Source organism: Mustela nivalis, assembly GCF_964662115.1.
Source record: "Mustela nivalis genome assembly, chromosome: 17".
Classification (NCBI taxonomy): Eukaryota; Metazoa; Chordata; class Mammalia; order Carnivora; family Mustelidae; genus Mustela; species Mustela nivalis.
The window spans coordinates 23,685,599-23,707,429 of NC_139036.1; the positions used below are offsets into that span (position 1 = coordinate 23,685,599).

The 21,831-nt window shown below is 48.8% G+C and overlaps 1 protein-coding gene across 1 annotated transcript in view; it reads right to left on the reverse strand.

Annotated features, from left to right (window-relative positions):
• Positions 1-21,831, reverse strand: part of ASIC2 (acid sensing ion channel subunit 2) — a 251,841-nt gene that overhangs the window by 72,578 nt on the left and 157,432 nt on the right. The window contains exon 2 of the mRNA XM_082707343.1: positions 11,057-11,207. Within this exon, the coding sequence (XP_082563469.1) occupies positions 11,057-11,207 (151 nt within the window). The remainder of the gene's footprint in view (positions 1-11,056; positions 11,208-21,831) is intronic.

The window sequence follows — 21,831 nt, forward strand, 5'->3', positions numbered from 1 at the left end:
TCCCTAGATCATGAACTCCTTGCAAACCTGGACTGCGCCCTTCATGCGTATCCCTGAGGGTGTGGCACACAGTGGGTCGCCTTGGCCATTTACCAACTAGGAGGGCATGAGCTCTGAGGTGGGTCTGCTTCATCTACATATGGTCAGCCAGGCTGCGACGTAGGAGTAGAGCAGGTATATTTTCCGCATGTGTGTAAGGCAGTTCTCAGAACGGTGAAAGTCAGTTTTCTGGCTGCTTCCAATGGTGCTTCTGACTCGTGGCGTCCTTTCTCCTGATTCCTTGGCACCCCTGGAGACCCCTCCCCCTGCCCCATCCAGTGAAAAGACCCCCTCCGAGCGTTAGCCCGGAACTCCAGCAGGCTGCTGCACGTCCCTGGGTTCCTGACCCTCAGGATTACTTCCGGGAACGTCCCCAGCACCAGGCACCATGACAGGAGTGCTTCCTGGGAGCAGAGATGTCAGAGAAACCATAGCAACCGTCGGCATCCCGTCTGGCTATGTCCCATTTATGACGGGAGGTAGAAGTCGTGCTATTCCTGATAGGCGCTCAGGCTTTCCAGCTATGCAGAGAAGTTCGGATCATTTTCAATTTAATTTTAATTTTTATCAAAGCGATGTATGTGCATAATTTAAGAAGCCAAATGATTCCGCAAGGCTTTTAATGAAAAACAGCAGTGTTGGCTCCACCTCTCCCTGAGCCCCAAGCCCCAATTTTCAGAGACAGCTACTTCCAACCAAAAAAAACTACTTTTTTCTTGTATTTACTTGTATTTACTTTCATATTGCATTGGGCATCAATGGCTCGGAAGATACTCCTTGGTTTTTAAAAATTGTAGGTATTAGCCACCAAATTCCTCCCATGGAAGGTGAGGACGTAGACTTCTTCTGTGAGGGGTGGCCTGCTGTGTTTCTTTTCTTTCTATCCTCCTGGAGACGTACACGATAGTTCGGTTAAGCCAGTCTCCAGCTTTTACAGAACTAGGTAAAATAATATCCACACTCCAGCCTTGTAGTATCTAAAGATTTCCTGTTCTGTTTTCTTTTTCTTTTTGGTTGTTGGGTTGTTTTTTGTTTTGTTTTGTTTTTGCTTTGTTTTGTTTTTGGTTTGCTAGATATCTATCACAGAAGTGGGGGAAAAAAAAAAAGAAGCCCAAACTCATAGAGACAGAGGAGTGGTTGCCAGGGGGTAAGGGTGGGGGAAATAGGCAGAGGTTGGTAAAAAGATACCAACTTTCAAGATGAATAAGGTTAGAGGGTATAATATAAAACACCGTGACTATGGTTAATAACACTATATGGTATAATGGAAATCTGTGAAGAGAGTAGAATGTAAATGTTCTCGCCAAAAAATATATTTTATATATTAATATATAATGTATATATTATATTAACATGCAAATATAATTAATATATTAATTATGATTATAGCACCATTAGATATACATAATTAATATTATATTAATATAATATATGATATATTATGAAGTATTATATATGATATATAATTAATATTAATAAATAATATCAATATATTTGATCTATGTATGAAATATTATGATATACATATTTGGAATATATATTTATATATATATTTAAAGATTATTTGAGAGAGAGAGAGGGCGTACCTGCAAGCAGGAGGAGGGGCAAAGGGAGAAGGAAAGAGAGAGAATCTCAAGCAAACTCGCAGCTGAGCAGGGAGCCCCACTTGGGGCTTGATCTCATGACCCTGAGATTGTGACTCAAGCCACAACCAAGAGTCAGATGCTTTACTGACTGCACCACCCAGGCACTCCTGGAATATATTTGAAATCAAATTCTACCCTTATGCTTCATGTGTAGCTTGCTGGGTAGAGAATTCTGTCTTAGAAAAGAAAGATTTCCCATCTCTTCTCTCCGCCCAGTGTCCTCTGGTTTTAATTGCATCCGCTGAGCAGTTCCGGCTCGGGCTGAGTGTAGATCTTCTGTAGGCAATTTGTTTTTTCTCTCCAAAAACTTGTAAGGTTTTCTCTTATCTCTGTTAGCCTGAATTCCTCGAGGATGCCTCTTGGTCTGGGTTGTTCAGCCACTGACTGTGGTCAGGACTTGGTGAATTCTTTAGCTATTGATCACATGCTTCGGCTGGGAACTCTTCGTGTCTTACTTCTCTGCCAACGTCCTCTTCTCCATTCTCTCTGGTCTGTTATTCTACAACTCTTTGTAGGAGCGTGTCAGACTTCCTGGGTTTACCCTCTCGTTTTCATATCTTTTCTCTCTCCATTTTCCATCTGTTTGTCTTTTCATTTTATTTTTCAGGAAATTTCCCCAAGTCCAACACTTCTTCTTCTTTTTTTTTTAAAAAATGTAATTGTAGTTTAATTTCCAAGAGTTTAAAAAAAAAACGCAACTTTTTCTTTGTATGTTACTTTTTAATAGCATCCTATTTTAATAGCTTGTATTTATGGATGCAATATCATCTCTCATCTCATGAGAAGTTTAAAAAAGGAGTTTGATGTTTCCTTCTGCTCTCTGCATTCATTTTGTATTTATAAAACACTCATACAGTGCCCAATATTATTCAGGCTTTTTCTAAGTATTTCATAAATATTAACTCATTTCAGTCTTCCTAACAACTTCTCAGAGTAGATAATAATATTATTCTTATTTTAGATGTGATGGAATGCAGAGTCAGAGAGGTTAAGTAACTTGCCCAAGGTCACACAGCTGGTAAGTTGTATAGCCGGGATTTGAACTTAGGCTCTGTCTGACTCTAAAGCTTATGCTTTAATCATTATCTCTATTTCCTCACAGTTTCTTTTTTTGTTTGGCTGGTGTGGTTCCTTTCCTATCAGTGGCTTCCCTCAAAAACCAGATGTTTTGGCTGTCCACTCTTAACGAAGAGGGACTTAAATGCTGCACAGTCATTCCTGGGTGTGGGAGGACTTCCTAAGGGACTTCCCTCGGGGGGGGGGGTATCTAACCAGGCCATCATGTCTGGGGATTCCTGACTGTCATTCTTTTTTTTTTTTTAATATTTTATTTATTTATTTGACAGGTAGAGATCACAAGCAGGCAGAAAGGCAGGCAGAGAGAGAGAGAGGAGGAAGCAGGCTCCCTGCTGAGCAGAGAGCCCAATGTGGGGCTCAATCCCAGGACCCTGGGATCATGACCTGAGCCGAAGATAGAGGCTTTAACCCACTGAGCCACCCAGATGCCCTCCTGTCATTCTATGTGGACCTTTTCTCAAGAGTCTATCAGTCTCTCCAGAAAGGGATTCCCCCAGACTTCCGTTTGGAGGTGGTAGGGTAGATTAGGACGGTTGGGGTCTCCCTACTCAATAAGCAGAAACTGACCTCCTCTCCCTGTTTTCTGTACGGCACCTCACCCATGCCTCACTTCTGTCTGGTTTACACACGCCCAGAGCCGGTCTGTTTCATCCCATCGGGTGCTGGGGTGCGGAGAGGTACTTGTCTGGATATCTAAGAGACTTAACAGCTCCTTTTAGAGGCTTTGAACTAATCCTCCTAGTTTTCCCTCTCTCTTATCCCTGTCTTCAGCATTGTCTGATGCGTCCAACTCTGATGCCTTGGACTCTTTCTGGGGTTCAGTGGTGAGAACTGTGTGGCTTTAGTCGGCTTTTCAGTGCAGACCCTTATTCCTCAGCTTTGTCTGCCGCACGCTGAGTAATTACCATCTGCCTTCCGTCTTCCAAAAACTTGCTGACGTTGACTATTGCCTTCTTTCCCATTCTCTCTGTCATTGTGTGTTTATACTTAAAAAAACAAAACAAAACAAAACAAAAAAACCAACCCACGATGGCCATTAAGGTGGGGTGTATGGAGGGAGCCTCCAGAAACACTTCTGTCCAATCTACTGTGTTCAACCAGAAGTCCAGACTGCCAGCTTCCCCAGAGCTCAGCAGACACATCATGAGCTCCTTTGACCATGCCCAAAGAAGGGAGGGAGATGTTTGGAGTCGATCTCTGGGATGTACACACCATTGGACACCATTTTTATCCTGGGAACATGAGGTGTCCATCTGGTGCTTTTCAAACTGGGTTCCCTGGAGCCTTAGGGTTCCTCAGGGTCAGTCATAGTGAGCAAGGGACAATCACATCTCCAGGTGAACCAGGGCAGCTCTACCTTTATCTGTTCTATATACTGGGGCTGTGACAAAGCTTTTGCTCAATACAAGGATTCTGCTATTGAGGGGGAAAAAAAAAGAGGGAAAAATAGAAAAGGAAAAATTTAACAGACCTATCATTATCTGCCATTCTCTCTTCAGAGATGTCACCTGGACCATTTTTTTTCCCTGAGCTATTTTCATGGAAGCTCTTTTACAATCACATTTTGAACATTAAAGGCACGTAGTGAAAGGAGGATTGCTTTTGGGTTCGTGCGTGGGTTTTTAACTTGGTTCGGCTACTTAATGAAATGCGTGTTCTTGGGAAGCTTACTCAACCTCTCTGGGCCCCAGTTTCTTGATCTCATAGTGGGGATTGCAACACCTGGTTAGGATGACTGAGAGTGCTCGTGGGATTGAATGTTCAGGGCACCTAGCAGCCACTCAGGAATGCCAGCTTCTCTCTTGCCCTGGACCCATCAGTGTGCACAGTTACAGGATTCCCCCCCACCCCAATGAATGTATTAACCAATATTTACTGCCCTGGTGTGCATCAGTGAGCCAGACAGTCCAAGATCCCTGACCTCTTGGAGCATATGTTTAAGCAGAAGGGGACCGACAAATAATAAAGAAGTAAATCCCATGGTGTCTTTGAAGGTGACACACGTCATGGAGAAAAGGAGAAGCGGAGGAGAGAAGGAGGGGTGAGGACTGGGGTGAGTCATCGGGGTAGCCCTCCGTGAGAGGGTGATCTCTGAGCAAAGGCTTGGTGGAGGTGAGGCAGTTGGCCATGCGGATCTGAGCAGAGAGAATTCTAGGCAGAGGGATTGGAGAATGCAGAGGCCCTCAAGTAAGAGTGTTCCTGGAGCGTTCAAGGCATCCCAGGGAAGCCATTGTGGCCAGAGCCAAGTGAATAAGGGGACAGAGTAGGAGGTGAGGAGGCTTGTGGTGAATAATTAGGTACCAGATATTTACCCCCATTAAAGCATAGACCCTCAACACAATTCCTTTGCTCAAAGATATAATATCAGGTTCATTTTTCCTTCCTTTTTTTTTCTGATTGATTCAACAATCATTTATTGCATACTTAATTCATGCTTTCCACCGTCCTGTTCATTTTTTAAAAATATTTATTTGAGAGAGAGCACGCAGGCTGGGGAGGGACAGATGGCGAGGGAGAATCTCAAGCAGACTCCCCACTAGACACAGAGCCCAACGCAGGGCTCGATCTCAAGATCCCGAGATCATGACCTGAGCCGAAATCAAGAGTCCAATGCTTAACTGACTGAACCACCCAGGTGCCCCTCAGGTTCATTTTTCTAAATACTAGGATTTGGAGAAATTGAGGCAGATTATATTCAATAAAAAGTGTCTTTGCAGGGGGTGAATGAAGGAAAGAGGGAGAGGAGAAAGGGAGGAGGCTTATCTGTGGTCTTTCCAACCTTTGAGCCGATCTCTCTAGAATTTGAGTTCATTTAAGAGCTCTCTGTATACCAATTCCGGTTTCCTCAGAGGTGACCCATCCTTACCTCAGCTCTACCCTCAGCCCTACATCTCCCAGCATGGCCCTTCATGGGGCTATCTCTTGGGAACTCCTTCCCCAGCTACCATCCACCCAACTTCCTCAGGACTCTTGGATCCTTCTATTATTTCACTCCCCTGGTCACTGCTGATTGGTCTACATGTGGACTCCCAACTGACCAATGGGCCAATGATTTCTTTCCCTGGTTTTTTGTTTTTGTTTTTGTTTTTTAAATAGGAGACCCAGGAGAGAATCAGAATAGTCTCTCACTGAGGATAGGACGTGTAAAATAGAAAACTATTGACGGCCATGTGTGAAAAAAAAAAATATGTGTGGAAAGGACCTGTCTGTAGTGAGAGGGAATAAAGTGACTCAGAGAGAAGAGAGGCGGGACAAGCAGAGCCCTGAGGGGGCCTGAGCCCTGGTTTTTCTGATGTTGCATCCTTGCTTGTCCGCTGTTTGGCTGTTGAAGCTTGCCTTGGATTCTGGGGGCAATACAATTCCTTTTATGCCTAAGCTTGTTTGAATTTGGTTTCTCTCGTGTGCAACCTAGATAACCCACTGCCTATGTCTTTTATCTTTTGAAGTTACTCAGAGGCATCGACACAGAGTTTCATTTTTAACAACCTCCCACCTGCCTTCAATTTAATTTCCTTTAGAAAACGCTGGCCATGAAATCTGCACTTCTGCAGTCCAGGATGGTTTTTCTGTCCTCGTTCTATTTTGTGAGTTCCTCCGTGAGAAAGGTTTCCATGGTCAAAGGCATTTGGGAAATAAAGGCTGCCTGCAACATTCCTACTCAGATGTTCATGACGTAGCATGTTTAAGAATCCCCGCAATGAATAAATGTGTTTCACTTTGTCTAAGCAGGGTCCCCAGATCCTTCCTATTCCTGTAACATGGAATATCCCCAATCTCGACCTTCCACAGGGCCCATACTGATGCGGTCCATATGGGACAGATCCCGTCTTCTTTAAAATGGCACAGTTCCGGGCCCCTGGGTGGCTCAATAGGTAAAGCTTCTGTGTTCAGCTCAGGTCATGATCCCAGGGTCCTGGGATCGAGCTCCACATCAGGTTCTCTGCTCAGCAGGGAGCCTGCTGCCCCCCGCCCCCCACCTGCCTCTCTGCCTGCTTGTGATCTCTCTCTCTGTCAAATAAATAAAATCTTACCATAAAATAAAATAAAATGGCTTCATTCCAGGGTGACGTGCATAATATTGTTTGGGCAAGAGGGCATCCTGGTGTGGTGTGGTGTGGTGTGTTGTTAGTCTGGAGGAAAGGATACTTGATAATTCCCATAGTCATCTTGCTTCACTACGTGTGAGCCCAAAGGGCTGGGGGGCACTCGAAGGGGGTACCTTTGTCAGAATCACTAGGGCATCAAAGGTCCTCCCTGTCTGCCAGAATTATACCCGAAGGAGTGGTTTGCTCACTGCTCCCTTAAATTTCTGAACAATGAAGCTGTCCATGAGGCAAGGCAAGGGTGTCCCAGAGGCTCTGCTTTGCGCAGAACGAGATTTATGGATGTTGAGTTACTTCAGGACCTCTGTTACAGGGTTGGGATATTTAGCATATAGCATAAGCTCTGGCTCTGGGACAGTTTGATGAACCCCCCCCCCCCACCACGGTCAAAATTATCACCCTTCCACTGCCTACAGTCTGCAGAGAGCTCTTGTGGTCTTCTTTCAGCCATCCCCAAAATCTATCAGTTTTTTGTGTGGTTGACCTCTATTAGGCATGAGGACATGGCGGCACATTCATGTGTCCTCAGCCACATAGCTGGTAAAGGAGAGCTGGGGATTTCATCTTAGGTCTGACTCTGTAATGGCACTTTCCTGTCCTACTACACTGCCCGCCATCAAGCTGTCTGTGGCTACTCCCTCAACCACCATGTTTTAACTCCTCTCTTCTCCGCCATCACCCAGATATCTCCAACGAAGACTTGGGGATTGAGAGGAGGCAGAAATGCCAAGGAAGGAAGATGGTGTCTGTGGGGTCACAGGGTTTGGAGGTCCAGAAGGCAGCCTCCCTCTTGAAGATCATGGCAGGACTAGGCCTCATGGTGCCCAAAGTCCTTTGGAGCAAAGAGCAAGGAGCAAGATGGCCATGCTTCTTCAGGTGGCCTCACAGACAAGCAACCCTCACCTGTCAGAGTCCACCCCTCATCCTTTAATAGGTGTGTACCCCTCACTCCTACCCCCATGGAGCTCATTCCTCACCAGCCCAGGACACAAGAGGTTTTGAGGTGACCAGAGTGTCCAAGAGGTGCCCATTGCTCAGTGACTTCTCAGCCTTAAGAAATGTCCAGTCGAGGGAGCCTGGATGTAAGGATTCAGGCCATCAGGCTGGGTGGCTAGGGTGAAGTCGCCTAACCTCAGCCTCTTTCCCTGGTTAAGTGGGGGATAAAGGGTCCTCTCTACCCCTCATGGCCTTGGTGGTGGGAGGGTCAGAACTGAGGAATATTACAGTTCCAGAATATTTCTGTGGGAGCTGGCTATAGAGGCAAACATCCAAGAAACTGACAAGAGCAGTCTGAAGCTATGCTCCCCAATGTGGTAGGGGCTAGCCACCCCCCAACCCATGACAATTTAAATTAATCAAAATGACATGCTATTAAACTCAGTTCCTCATTCCCGTAAGCACATTTCAAAAGCACTTTTGTGATGACTGGACTGGACAGTGCCCCTAGAGAGCACTCCCTCCATTTCTGCAGAAAGTTCTATTGGACAGCACCAACTAGTCTCTCCTCTGACCAGTTTCTTCTGGCCCCTGCCCTTGCTCTCAGTCCCTCTTTCTTCATGCAGCCTCCTTCCCCAGCCATCTAGCCCCAGAGGCCATGGTTTAAGTGAGGGGGGCTGGTGGATCATAAAGGATAGCACAAGCTGCCGGCAGGAGTGAGGCTGTCCTCTTGTGGGTTCTGTGTAGTGCTTGGCTGCCTACTGAGATGATAAGCTCCTGAGAGGCAGGGTCTGGTGTCTTCTGCCTCTCTGACCACGCCCTACATGGTGTTAGGCACACAGCAGGTCCTCGAGCACGATTATGGTCCACTGGGGCTAACTGGTGGTCAGAAAGCTTGAGTAAGTAGAGCCCTGGCTTGGCCATGACTTTCCTGCGTGATGTTTAGAAGCTCACCACACCAGGCCTCAGTTCTCCCTCCACCAAGGAGCAAGGGGATTGGCTGGAAGAGATGATCTCAGAGCTCTTCTGCTATATCCATCTATGGCTTCAGGAGGCAGAAGGCATATTCCCAGAGGGTAGGTCCTGTGGTTGGAACCATAGGGGCTATCAGCGGCCAGTGCTCCAACCTAAGGTCAGACCCCACAGGGAGCTGTGTTGCATAAAGATGTGTGTGACGAGGTGCCTGGCATTGTGTGAGTGTGTGCATGTGTGGGTGTACATGTTTGCTTTTGCTCCCAAATCGAGAGCAGGAAATCCACATCACCATGCAAAGATAACTAACCAGTAGTCAGGGTGTGGGTATGAGGTCTTCAGGACCTATTTTTATTGACTGTTTCTCCCTTTTCCACAGATGGTTCAAGAAGCAAAGATGTTCCAGTGTTTGCAAGGCAGAGCTTCTTTTGGGAGACAAAGACCCAGTTCCTAGGACTCAGGGCTGTCTACAGATGCCCATGGTCCCAGGACACAGACTGGTCTCAGGGATGTTCTGGAAAGCCAAGCTCTGCTGGTCAGCTCTCGGGAATGCCAGAGCTCAGCACAAACCCAGACCACCCTCTGTTTGCTGGAAGGCAGGGGCACTAAATTTAAAGAAGTGGATGGAGCCAACCAGGCATCTTCTCAGTAAGCAGCAGATGGCCTGGATTCAGCCTAAGGTGAGCCACTGGAAGGCATTGTTGGAGTGATGTGTGTGGCAACCATTTTACTCCTTGACTGTAGGAGCCGGAGGACCACCACACAGTGAGGGAAGTGGTCATGCTCACCTCTCCCCACAGGGAGATCGAGTGAGAGTCATGGAAGAAAAGAGTGGTTGTGGAGGGAGCTTAGAATTTGTAGTCAGTCATTCCTGGGGTGGAAGCATTGGCTGCTCTCAGAAGCCTGGAATGCCTGGGCATGGTCAGGGCCAGAGCTCAGGATTGGGGGGCTGGCTCCAGGAGTCATGGGGTGGGGGTTGGAAGAGGTGGGGGCTGGACTACTTGGCTTTCACTCACCTCAACTCTAAAGGCCCAGGGTGTCCTTCTTGCTAGAATCTTCTCTCCCTTCTCCTCTCCCATGGAGGCTCTCCCCAGGCTTATCCTTGACCCCCTTCCCCACTCCCCACTATGACACCCTGAAGACAACACTGTTTGTCTGTTTCTACATCTGGCATGCATTCCGCCTTTTTCCTACAGCACTGCCATAACTCAGGACACATTCATTGCTTGCCTGGGCTCCTGGATTCCAGACTGACTTCTTGAGCCCATACTTTAACTTGCTTTGGGTCTACTTTGCAACCATGTCCTACTCTTGGGCCCCTCTTCACTTTCTCCACCTGGGGGAATTCTAGAAGCCACTAGCGTCCCTAGGCTTATTAGCTTTATCACTCCAATCTCTGCTTCCCTCACCTACTCCTCTGTCTGATCTTCCTGCACCCCTCTTGTGAGGACCCTCCCATATAATCCAGAATAATCCCAAGACTCTGTTCAAATGCCTGGGGCACCATGATGCTTTCCATGAACACCCACCTGAACACCATGATGCTTCCCCTGAACACCCACCCATCCTACCCAGGAGGAGGCCACTGTCCTCCTCGTGCAGGTACACTCATGTCACACTGGACTGTGATCGTGTGTCTCCTCCTCCAGGCTGTGATCAAGGACTTGGTCTTTTTCGCCTTAATGTCCTTACTGTGGTGCAAAGCCTGACATAGTATACACATGGCTAATAAATAGTTTGCTGAATAAATACACAGATGAATGCATGGATGAACTTACTCAGGGGCCTGTACACACAGACCTGGTGCCAGGTCCCTGAGTCCATGCCCTTTGGCTTTCCAACCCAGCAAGCTCCTCCACCTTCCCCTAGTGGGAAGAGATGTTTTCCCTTCTGCTGGGCCTCCTGGCTGGGTTGGGGTAGTCAAAATGGTTGGAAGAGGAAGGAGATGGTCCCTGTCTTCCTCTTCTCCTGAAATCAAGCCATGCACCTGCACAATCATATCTTCTCCATGCCTCATTCCCAACAACCCCCTCAGGCTATCTGCCTTCCCTTTCCAGTATTCCTGTCATCTGCCCCTCTCCCATCTCCTGAAATCTGAGGAAGCCCTGAGTATCACAGTCCATGAGGGACATCCCTACTCTTCACCTCTATCTTGTAGTCCTGCTGATGGAGAGCCTTCTTTCAAAGCCCAAGCCAAGACAGCCCACCCAAAGCAAACCGATCTTTCAGAGTCCTGTACCCCTCTGCCGTCACCCACAGCCCCGGTCCCCATACCCAGCTCACCTGTCTCTCCCCAGATGGGCAGGTATTCATCTTGCTGAATGTCCAGCATGATCTCCAGCCCGTTGCCTGTCCCGCCCTTGACCGTGGTGAGCAGAGGCTTGCCATCCTCGCCTGAGTTAAACATGTAACACTTTCCATATTTTGTAAACACCTGAGGGAAAGAGGAGAAGGAGAGAATCACATGAGTGACTTCAGACTAGAGACTGGTGAGACCTGAGAGGTGAGATGACATCAGGCCAGAGTCCCCACGGTCCGTTCCAGTCAAGCCCTCTGGAGGAGCCATGATTCTTCACTGTGGCTAATGGCCTGACTTTTGCCAAGCAGGATTCAGGTATCAAAGAAAAATATGGACACATTTTGGGTTTGTTGCGATGGAATCTGGTGTCTTCTCCCCCTGGGCACCCCCTGCTCCAGGTGGTCCTGTCCATCTTCCAAATGTTGAACATCATTTGTAAGCCAATCTGTACCTCCAGCCCCGAGCTCTCTCCTGGACTTCAGACTCACTGATCACAGTGTCTGATGAGAGTGACTTCAGGGGGACCCAGAGTCCCCAGACACTCAGCGAATCCCAGTGGGAACAAACTTCCTCAGGTTCCCTGCCCCAACCAGATGGTTCTGCTATACTCCTGTCCCAGGGAATAGCATCACCCCCGTCTAAGAGGTTTGAGCCAGACCCTCAGAGTGGCTGTCTACTCTTCCTCACCTCCATGTTCAATTAATCACAAAGACCTGTCAAGGCTGTTTCTACATCTGGCATGCATTCTGCCTTTTTCCTACGGCACTGCCATAACTCAGGACCCATTCATTGCTTGCCTGGGCTCCTGGATTCCAGACCGCCTTCTTGAGCCCATACTTTAACTTCGCTGTGGCTCCTGCTTTCTGAAATGCAAACCTCACTTTGCTAATCCTGTCCTTAAAATTCATCAGTGATCCCCAGCACCCGTAGGCTTAAATCCAGGCCCACCATACAGATGCCCTCTGCCCACTCCATCCTACCCTTCCACATCCGTGTCCACGGGAATCCACTAGAAGGGAAACTCTGTGCATTCAGGGACTACTGCTTATTTGCTGTGTCTGGTACCTGACACATGGGGGTGCTCCAGAAAAATATGTTGAATGAATGAAGGAATGAGTGAGTGCTGAGTGGGTGGATGGAATCAGATCAGACAACATGCTGGTTCACACACTTCTTTCTATTTGCTGCTTTTGCTATCTGCAGCTCCTCTCACTCCTCTTCCTAACTGTTGTCTGAGACGGGACTGATGCATCTCGTCCTCCCAGGAAGCCTTCCTGAGTCCCTGGACCAAGTTCGGCTACGTCCTTCCTCCCTGTTCCCCTTGCTCCTTCACCATGACAGTTATCACATCCCAAACAGTTGGTCCTACATCTCTCCTGAACTTGACTCTGCCTCTCACTTCTGTCTCCAAGGACTGATTCCATGGCCCGGCACCCAGGAGGTATTTGGGTCACCTTTGCCTGATGATTACATTATTACAACGATGTAGTGCGATGGTGTGATGGTGTGGGAAGAGCCCAAGGCAAGGAATGCAGAGATCTTTGTCCAAGTTTGATGTTGCCATTCATGAGTCATGAACCAAATATGCCCTCCAAGCCTCAACTTCTTCATCTATAAAATGGGAGTTCGTGCCCTTTCCTTAGCCACTTCTCAAGGTTACCGAGAAGATCAGCTGGGGTAGTACATGCACAATGTGTTTTGAGAACCATAAAAGCTTTCTACAAATGCTATGGGTTATTATGCTTACATAACTGCTTTGGAACCTCGAGCAGAAGCCAAATTACGTCTGGCAACATTGGCTGGAAGAGAGCCAGGCCAACTGTATTGGGTTCCTGTAGCCACTGAGGTTTGGGACCAGACCTCTCCTTGGCCTTGCTTCCTCTAAGCGGTCCCTTCCTGCAGCATGGAGGCCACGGTGTGGGGTGGGGGGGCTCTCTGGCCTCCCACCCTTCAGTGTGGGGGCAGATAAATCACAGGGGCAAGTGCTGGAGGCTGCCTTTCTTATGCAGATCTTGAGGGTCAGATGGAAGGAAGGAAGAGAAGCTTCTACGATATGCCAGACACTGCTAGACATTCACCTATGTTATCTCCTTTAACTCTTGAAACCATGACTCTTCTGGGAATTTCTGCTCCCATAATGCTGAGGAGGAAACTGAGGCCCAGAGATGCTAAGTGACTTGCCTAAGGTCACACAGCTATTAAGTAGAGATGCTGAGATATGAAATCCATGAAAGTCTAATACGCATGCTCTTTCTGGCTGGCTCTCCTGGTTCTTTGTCACTGGGACCTTTCTGAGCCCTAGTCTCTTTCTCTGTGCCTTGCTTTTTCCATCTGCCCATCAGTGGTCATAGACATGGGATCCTCCTATGTGCGAAGATTATGGGGATTGCAAAGAAGTACAAAGCCTGCTACCTGCCTTCAGGACCCATGGGAAGCCCCGGCAAAACATCAGAGTTCATGTTTTCTTCACTGTATAAAATGTCTGAGTCCCCGACCTGCCACACTGTTTCAGGACAGCCAAGCCCTGCTCCCCTAGCTTCATGGTGGGGGAGGACAGCTGGAACATGATTTTCCAAAAAACCCCTGAGCTTTATCATTGCTATTGTTTATAGCAACCAGACTTGGCTAACAAATTTGTCCTCCAGAGAGATGTTCCCTGGGACCACCATAATGAACAGAGGAGAGAATGTTACAGTTAGCACATGCCTGGCAAGGGCTTGAACACATCTGGGGTGACTTTTGGTGTTCTACTAGGACTTTTCTTTGTAGATCCACTAAATAGGCTTGATGGCTCCAAAATTGATTCTAATATGAACTACCTATCTATATGAGGCGATTCGTAAGTAAAAGTACATTGCAGCTTTGCACTGGATTATTGCAAATTCCAATTCCCCCATCCCCAAACTTGGTAACTGAACTCCATAGTATCGGGCTGGGGTTAGAATATGACCCTCTACCCACTGGAGCCAAGGTTGGACTCAGCCCAGTGTCTCTGATCCCAGACATGCAGGGTGGGTGGGGTCGAGAGAGGGCATCAACACTCTGTGAGCTTCCGAGGGGGGGGGGTGACAAGGTGCAGAAGCTCCGAGGGGTGTTGCAGACCATCTCGCTGACCTGCCTTACTTCACGGGGAAGGAAATGGGGACTTGGCAGGGAAGAAGCAACTTGCCCAAGGCTGTGCAGTGAGGACGGGTTTGGTCTGAACTTCCTTTACAGAAGTCTCCCTCAGCTTTCCCACTTCCAACAGGAGATGAGGCTCTGGGGGCTTGCTCCCTTCAGCTGGTCATTGACACGGTGCCTGCTCTGTGTCAGGCACTGGGCTGGCACGGCCAAAGCCTTGGGCATCCAAATCTCCCCTACAGAGGAGGGACCAGACGAGTCTTTGCGGTGGCAGTGACGGAGACTCACTCCCCATCCTTGGCTGCCCCCTCGCCAGGCCTGCTACCCACCCTGGGCCCTGGGGGTGGCTCCTGCGGGGGTCCATGGTGTCAGTCTCTTCCCGCGTCCCTGCTCCCAGCCTCCGTTTCAATGGGGACGTCCTGTCTTACAACCTCGCACTTCCCGTTGTGTCCCTTTATGGAGCATATCAAAGCGTGTAACTAGCTGGTGATCCATGTGGCTGTTTCTTGGACATGTCTTCGCTAGACTGCAAGCTCTGAGAGGGTAGGGACTGTGTCTGTTTTGTTGAATACACAAAGGGACTCCAGGGTGTGCCAACCCACATGCCCTTGCCCACCTCTGGGAGGCGTCCTTTGGCACTGGCCAGCCTTTTTGACACTTGTCCCACCCTCCCCCCCCCCGCCCTCCCCTCCCCCGCCCTCCCCCCTTCCCCTTACCCCCCCCCCGCCCTCCCCCCTCCCCCTTACCCCCCCCCCCCCCCCGTCCTCCCCACCCTCCCCTCCCTTTGTCTGCTGAGGCCCTTCTCAGCTTCCCACTTCATTGTACCTAAGCATTTTTGCTTGCTTCTGCATGAAGGTATTAGAGGAAATAATCCTTTCGGGAGCTAAGACAGTCTCCCTTCGTGGGAGCAGGAGAAGGGGCTCAGAGACAGCAGCAGGCTCGTGCAGGCTGCACGCCTCTCCCAGCCTCTCTCACTGTGCTGCGGAGCCCGCGGCTCCTGCCTGGTGTTTCCGAGAGGATTATTTTCCTCTCTGCTCAACATCAAAGGCCTGAGAGCTATGTACACACTGCACAATTTTGCTACAAACTTGGGACAAGATGCAGCTCTCCTTCCCCATTTCGGGAGCATAATGATGTGTAAGTGTCACACACGCTTCAGATGTCTTGTCTTATCGTCCCCAGCCAGAAAATACAATTTATTTAAGACCGGACTGTCAGGCCCAGCTCGCTGCTGCTTCAGACCTGCCATCCTCCCAGGAATCACTCCGCGCTCCCGGTAAGTGCTGACAGCCCCATCACGGATGGCAGGGTTGGACCCACTGGGTTGCTGAGAGTCTAGAATTAGTCAGTTGCATTGGTTTGTAAGAGTTAAGGTGTACATTTTAAACCTGGATCTCCAGGAGACAGCGGGCCGCAGAGGGCGAGGGGTATGCGGGATCCTGAGATAAACATGAGTCCGTGAAATTAACCTTCATTGCTAACATTTGCGCGGTGCGTTATAGCCTAGACTGCCTACGGACCCAGTGGCCCCATGAAGGAGAGGAAACCAACCATTCCTGATCCTCTACTCTGTGCAGGGCCCTGCTTGGCATTACCATAGGTGTTCTCTCTTCCCTAATTATGGTCCAGCTCTCCTGATATGGAGGCATCTGGTGATCACATCCCCATTTCACAGTTGAAGAGACTGAGGCTGCTCAGGAGGTAGGTAGTAGAGCTGGGACTTGTGGGTGAGACTTTAATCAGCAGGGAAGTCACAAGGAAGGAAGCCTGGGATTTGGGGCCAGACAGGATGTGATCAAGACAGCTCTCTACCACTGGTCAAGTCCATGGTCATGGTCCTGAACATGGCATTTTCTGTCCCCGGTGCATTGCCTCATTGACAAACCCAGCAAGATAACCTTGCCGCGTGGTTGGATGGCCTAAATGGTAGGATGTAAGTGGGTTGGTTTGGAGAATTGTGTAATAGACATCTTGACAAGTTATGAATCCATACCAGGGAAGGGGTCACTTGGTTTCCCTTTTCATTTGGGTTGTGGGTAGGGAGGCCGAGATGAATTGAATGGGGGATTGAGGCTTTCTGTCCTCTCTGCTTAGGTCCCTAAATACCGAGCTCATCTCAAAGTAGTTAGAGGAGATGAAGACCTCCCTGTGTCACTGACTGTTTACTCCTTAATGCTGCTAAGCCTGTTGCTGAAGCCCTGGGCAGCCCAGGAGATGACGGGCACCATGGAGTTCTGGAGGAGACAGAGAGATGTTGCCACGCATACCAACCACTCTGAAAATCTATACGTGAATTCCAACTGAACTGTGACCAGTTATTGGTAAAGTGAAAAGATCCCATCAATCTGAAGTTGACACATTCTAAACAAAAGGAACACAGATGTGGGGATGGGGAGAAGGTCTCACTGCCTTCCTGTAAGTCTTAGGGTAGCTCTGGAGTTTGCTACCCTCCTTGGGGTACTGTTGACTTTATCGCTGCCGTCGCTACTATTTGCCAACAGCCCCCAAGGTTGGTATTATCACCCCCATTTTACAGATATGAAAGTCAAGGCTCAGAGGGGCTGAGCCAGGTCACAGAGCTGGTCAGTGGAGGACTCAGGGCAAAATTCATCTTTGCCTACTTCTGAAGCTTGTGCTCTTTGCCCCCTGTCCCTTGTAGCTATGGCTCTAATACCAGCCCCACTCCCAATCTTCTCTGGTCCGGGCTTCAGGAAACAAGAGATTAGAGCTTGCTAACACAGGGCTCTCCCACCTGGTAGTGGGGGGAGGGGTGTATCTCAGAGTCAGAGGCATCCTGGAAAAGGGCAAGCATCTTCTCCTCTAAACCTCTCTTTTTCATATGGGAGTCTAAGGTCCACAGAGGTGAAGTGACCTGCTCTGGGTCACACAGCTAGCTTGGGGACAGAGCTGAGATCTGACCTGGGCTTGATGCCTTGGGTCTGTATGTATGCCCACGCCAGGGGCTGGAACTAATGGCCGGGATCCCCGTCTCAGGGCATTGTGTCCAGGAATACGAGAAAGATTGGCCGCCCATGCTGGCCCCGGGTGCAAGCATCCAGGATTGGTGTGACCTTTTGGGGTCCCTTGCCTTACAGAGTCTGGGAAATGGAAAGTGGAGCCCTTACTGGGAAAGGTTAAGAATGGCTGATACCCACGCAGACACAGTTTCCTGGTTCAATTAATAGTGCAAACAACATTTCTACACCATGTACCTACTTAAGAAAATAAATTATGTATAAGTTCCCTCAAGGGTTGTTGAATTACCCACTCACTAGCACACGGCTAAGCCTGCAAGCTTCAGACCATTCAGCCCCCTCATTAATCCTGACCTTTAGGGCTTCTAGGCGGTGGGTTTCTTGTCTGTTCTTGCTTATTACCCTTGAAGGAAATGAAATTGTACTGCTCCAAAATGCTTCCAAAATTTAGTCTTTCCCTTTCCACACCAGTGCCCCCCTCCACCAAGTTGACTGAGTTTCCCCTCAATGAGTTACTGAAATTTCTCATTAGGCTGTTTTCCAAAGAATGTGTATTAAAGCCAACTATTTAGTATAATTTGTTTGGTTTGCCTCTTTCAAACTCCTAAAACACATTTCACACGATTGGGAAGTGAGAAAGTCTGTTAAATGGGTCACTGGGCTTCCAGGAAACAAAATGAACCTGCCTTTCTGTTTCCTGAAGTTGCAATGAGCCTGTTTAAAAGACAAAACACAGCAGGGGGAGGGAGGCGGAGGGGGCCTGCCAGAGACAGCTCTTGCAAGGCAAGGACTGTATCTTATTAAAATCTCTGCTTGCTCCTTCATCAGTTCCTGCAACAAAGTTTCTGACTAGTTCTCTCCTTCCAAGGACTGTTGCATGAGTGTGTTTTCCCTACAATTACAACAAATACCCGTGAAAGCGCCTATTCCTGGAAACCAAGAAGCCCAGGGAACATGGCCCCTTGGGAACCACTTGTCACCTCTTCCCAACCAGGAGGCCACCATCTCTTTTAAGACATCATTAGTATTATTCTCCTTAGAGGCAACTTTTGGGGTAGATGGGGAAGAAGGAAGAGTCACTGAGCACTGACCACAAGCCAAGCACTATGCCGACTGCTCTAGACCCTTTCTGTCCTTTCCAGCTCACAAAGCCCGCTGAAGTTGGCCTTATTCCGCCCAGTGTGCAGATGAGAAAACTGAGGCTCTGGGAGGCTAAAAATCTGGTCCAAGGTCCTACAGCTGAAGAGTGGTTCACCTGATGTTCCCTTCTATGTGCATGGGTTGTGAGAGGTCCGCTTGGCATTATTAGAATGTATGAGATGGTCACATGACCCTCTCTTCCGGACCCCTGCATGCAACTGCTGGGATGTGACATTTCCTGCGCCCGTTTCACTGAGAGGCCCTCCTGCCTCCTCCCTCCGAGCCTGAGTGCAGCTGGGGCCTTGTCCCCCGGGCAACTGTCCAGAGAGCTTTAGACCGTGCAGGAGGGGGGATGTGTGCTCGCCGTGCAGAAAGAAAGAGCATCACGCAGTTGCAAGTCTGTCAGCTGGGAAAACAGCACGAAGGGGAGGAATGGGTGACTCTGAGTGTTCTCTTCTGATGCAAACATTTTGTGAGCAAATGTGCTCTTGGTGGATGACTCACAGAGACAGAGAGCGACTTGAAGGCACTCTGGCTGCTCACCTGGAGAGTCCCTGGGAAGGCCAGACCTCTGCTGATGAATCCCTCCTGACAGCTCATGGGAGAATCCCATATTGGGTTCGACTTGAGGTTGTGAAATGGGATGTGGGGAACCAGACGCCTTTCCAGCTGGACCTGCAGAGTGGCTGGTGGGGGGCCGGGCCCTGGCCTGATGGAAGTTTCAAATGAGATTCAGCAACAGGTTGGCTGCTGTCTCTGCTAAGGCCCCAGGGTCTGTCTTCTCTTGCACGCCAGAGGGGTGGTGGCATTTTTATCTCTGGATCCCCAGTACCTGGCTCCAGACCCAGCACATAGTAGGCACTTACGGGAGATGTCTGGGTGGAAGAGAAAAGTCAAGCACAAATTGGGGACCAGGCAGCCCCAGCTTCCAGTGCTGGCTCTGCACCAATGTGGGGACTATTTCATCGCGTTGGTTCTGGATCCTTCATCTCGCAAGTGCTGGCAAGAGTATCTTTCAGTAGAATTGTAAAGATCAAAAGGGCTATAATGGGTCTGAAAGTGCTCTGTGGAGGAAAGAAACCCTCTGCCCAGGCAGGGAACGTTTCTGTTTGTGGTTTGCAACCTGCTTAAGCCCCCAGCGGTTGCAGGGGAGGGGCAGAGCTGTTACTCCGCTGTGAGAATGGAAGCTGAGATGTTGTTCCATCTGGGGCCATGGTCACGGCTCATCCATTCACTCAGTGGACATCTGCAGCCCGCCACTTGTGTTCTAGGCACTGTCTCAGGGGTTGGAGATACAGGAATGAGTCCACCTTCTAGGAACGGCCCTGCAGAGAGGGTGGTGCCGGGTGCTGTAGGAAGGCATGGAAGGAAAGCTGCCTGGAGGGCAGTGATGGAGGGGGCTCCAGGGGTCTGTGGCAGAATTCTTGCTAGGCACGGCGAGGATGACACCGAGGTATTTAGCAGGTGGAGACAGACCCCTTAGACTGGCTCCTGGTCTGAGATGGGCCATGCTGATGTTTTTGGGAAGACCAGTGGCTCCAGTCCAGGCTTCTGGTTGTCTGCTGAGCCCTGCCTACCTGCCCATCTTTCCAGCTCTTTCTTTTGGAACTGAATACCCTAAACAATCATGGGCTCTACTAAAATGTGGACAGGATTTGCAGAAGAATACAGACTTCGGAGTCAGACTATCCTGAGTTGAAAACCTACCGTGTGCCAGACACTGTGCACAATGAATAATGGAGCTCAGCTGTCAGATAGGAGATAATTATTAATACATAGATTCAGTGACCAGTAGGCGTTGGTACCTGGTTCTCTCCAAGGACGCCTGGGTCAGTCTCAGAGCTGATCTGCCCATTGCCAACAGACTGCCATGCCAAACATAGGGTCACAGGGCCAAGGCAAGTGGATAAATAAAAAAAACACACTTCTGGGGAGCCAAGTCTGACTGCAAAGAGGTTCCCCTTGCCTGTCGCCAAATGTGGGGAGCAGGACTCAGGAGGGATTCTCTGACTTTAAGGAGGCAAAGAAGCCCGGAAAAAGTGAAGGAGCATGGTTGCAAACATCCACAGTCTTGCTACCATTTTCTTATGCTGCCCTCACTTTCTGTTTCTAACCCCACTGACAAGATTCCTGCTGTTCCAGGCTGTCCCAGTGCCCAGGCAAGGCAGACCAGGGGCAGCATGGGTTCAAGACACAGCAGCCCAGACACACTGGAATGCGGCCCCATGTTCCACCACATCTGGGTGTTCTGGGGAGCAGGGTGCCTCTGAGTCAATGTTCTCATCACTCTTGAGATGATGGATGTATCTGGCAGAGGCTGTATCTGGGGTCATGGTCCCCGTTACAAGTTCTTTTTACAGTTGCTTGCTTGATCCTCTGAAGGCAGCCCTGTGCCCTCTTCCTACCTGCTGCCTGCTGGATTTCCAGGAATATGTTACCTGCTTGGTTTCCCCCAAGGATGTGTTAGATCTCTTCTGGAACATTCCATGGCTATTCTGTATGAGAAGTTTGTCTTACCCTTGCTGGATATTTCTGCTCAGTTGAACGTTCACCTTTCCATCACCCTCTTGACAACTATTCCCAGGGATTAGGTAGGCTTCACCTCACAGTGTATGTTTCATACCTAGAGGACCAACCCTAAGATAACAGTGGAGTCATTTCTTGCACCTGTCTCTTTGCACACCTGCTAGGATTTTTTTTTTTTTCTTTTTGGCAGATGTAGGATGAGGTGGGAACCAGAAATGTGTTCTGTTGTTCTCCTGGTTAATTTCACATTATTCTACAGGGCTGCATTGAAAGTGATGCATCAGTAAAAACCAAATGATGGTTTATGATGCTTGCAGAGGAAAAGCAGATATTCCAATTAATGCCAGGGCTGAAAATAATCCCAAGGAGGGCTGATTCTAAAAGCTGATCAAGAAAAGGTCAAGGGGAACCCTCCTATGCTGTTGGTGGGAATGCAGGCTGGTGCAGCCACTCTGGAAAACAGCATAGAGGTTCCTCAAAAAGTTGAAAATAGAGCGACCCAGCAATCACACTACTGGGTATTTACCCTAAAGATATGAATGTAGTGATCCAAAGGGACACATGCACCTGAATGTTTATAGCAGCAATGTCTACAATAGCCAAACTATGGAAAGAACCTAGATGTCCATCAACAGATGAATGGATAACGAAGATGCGGTATATATATACAATGGAATACTATGCAGACATCAAAAGAAATGAAATCTTGCCATTTGCAATGACATGCATGGAACTAGAGGGTATTACGCTGAATGAAGTAAGTCAATCAGAGAAAAGCAATTATCATATGATCTCCCTGATAGGAGGAATTTGAGAGGCAGGGCGGGGTGGGGGGAGTAGGGAAAGGAAAAAAAAAAAGAAACAAGATGGGATCAGAGGGAGACAAACCATGAGAGACTCTTAATCTCAGTAAACAAACTGAGGGTTGCTGGGGGGGGTGGGGGTAGGGATAGGGTGGCTGGGTTATGGGCATTGGGGAAGGTATATGCTATGGTGAG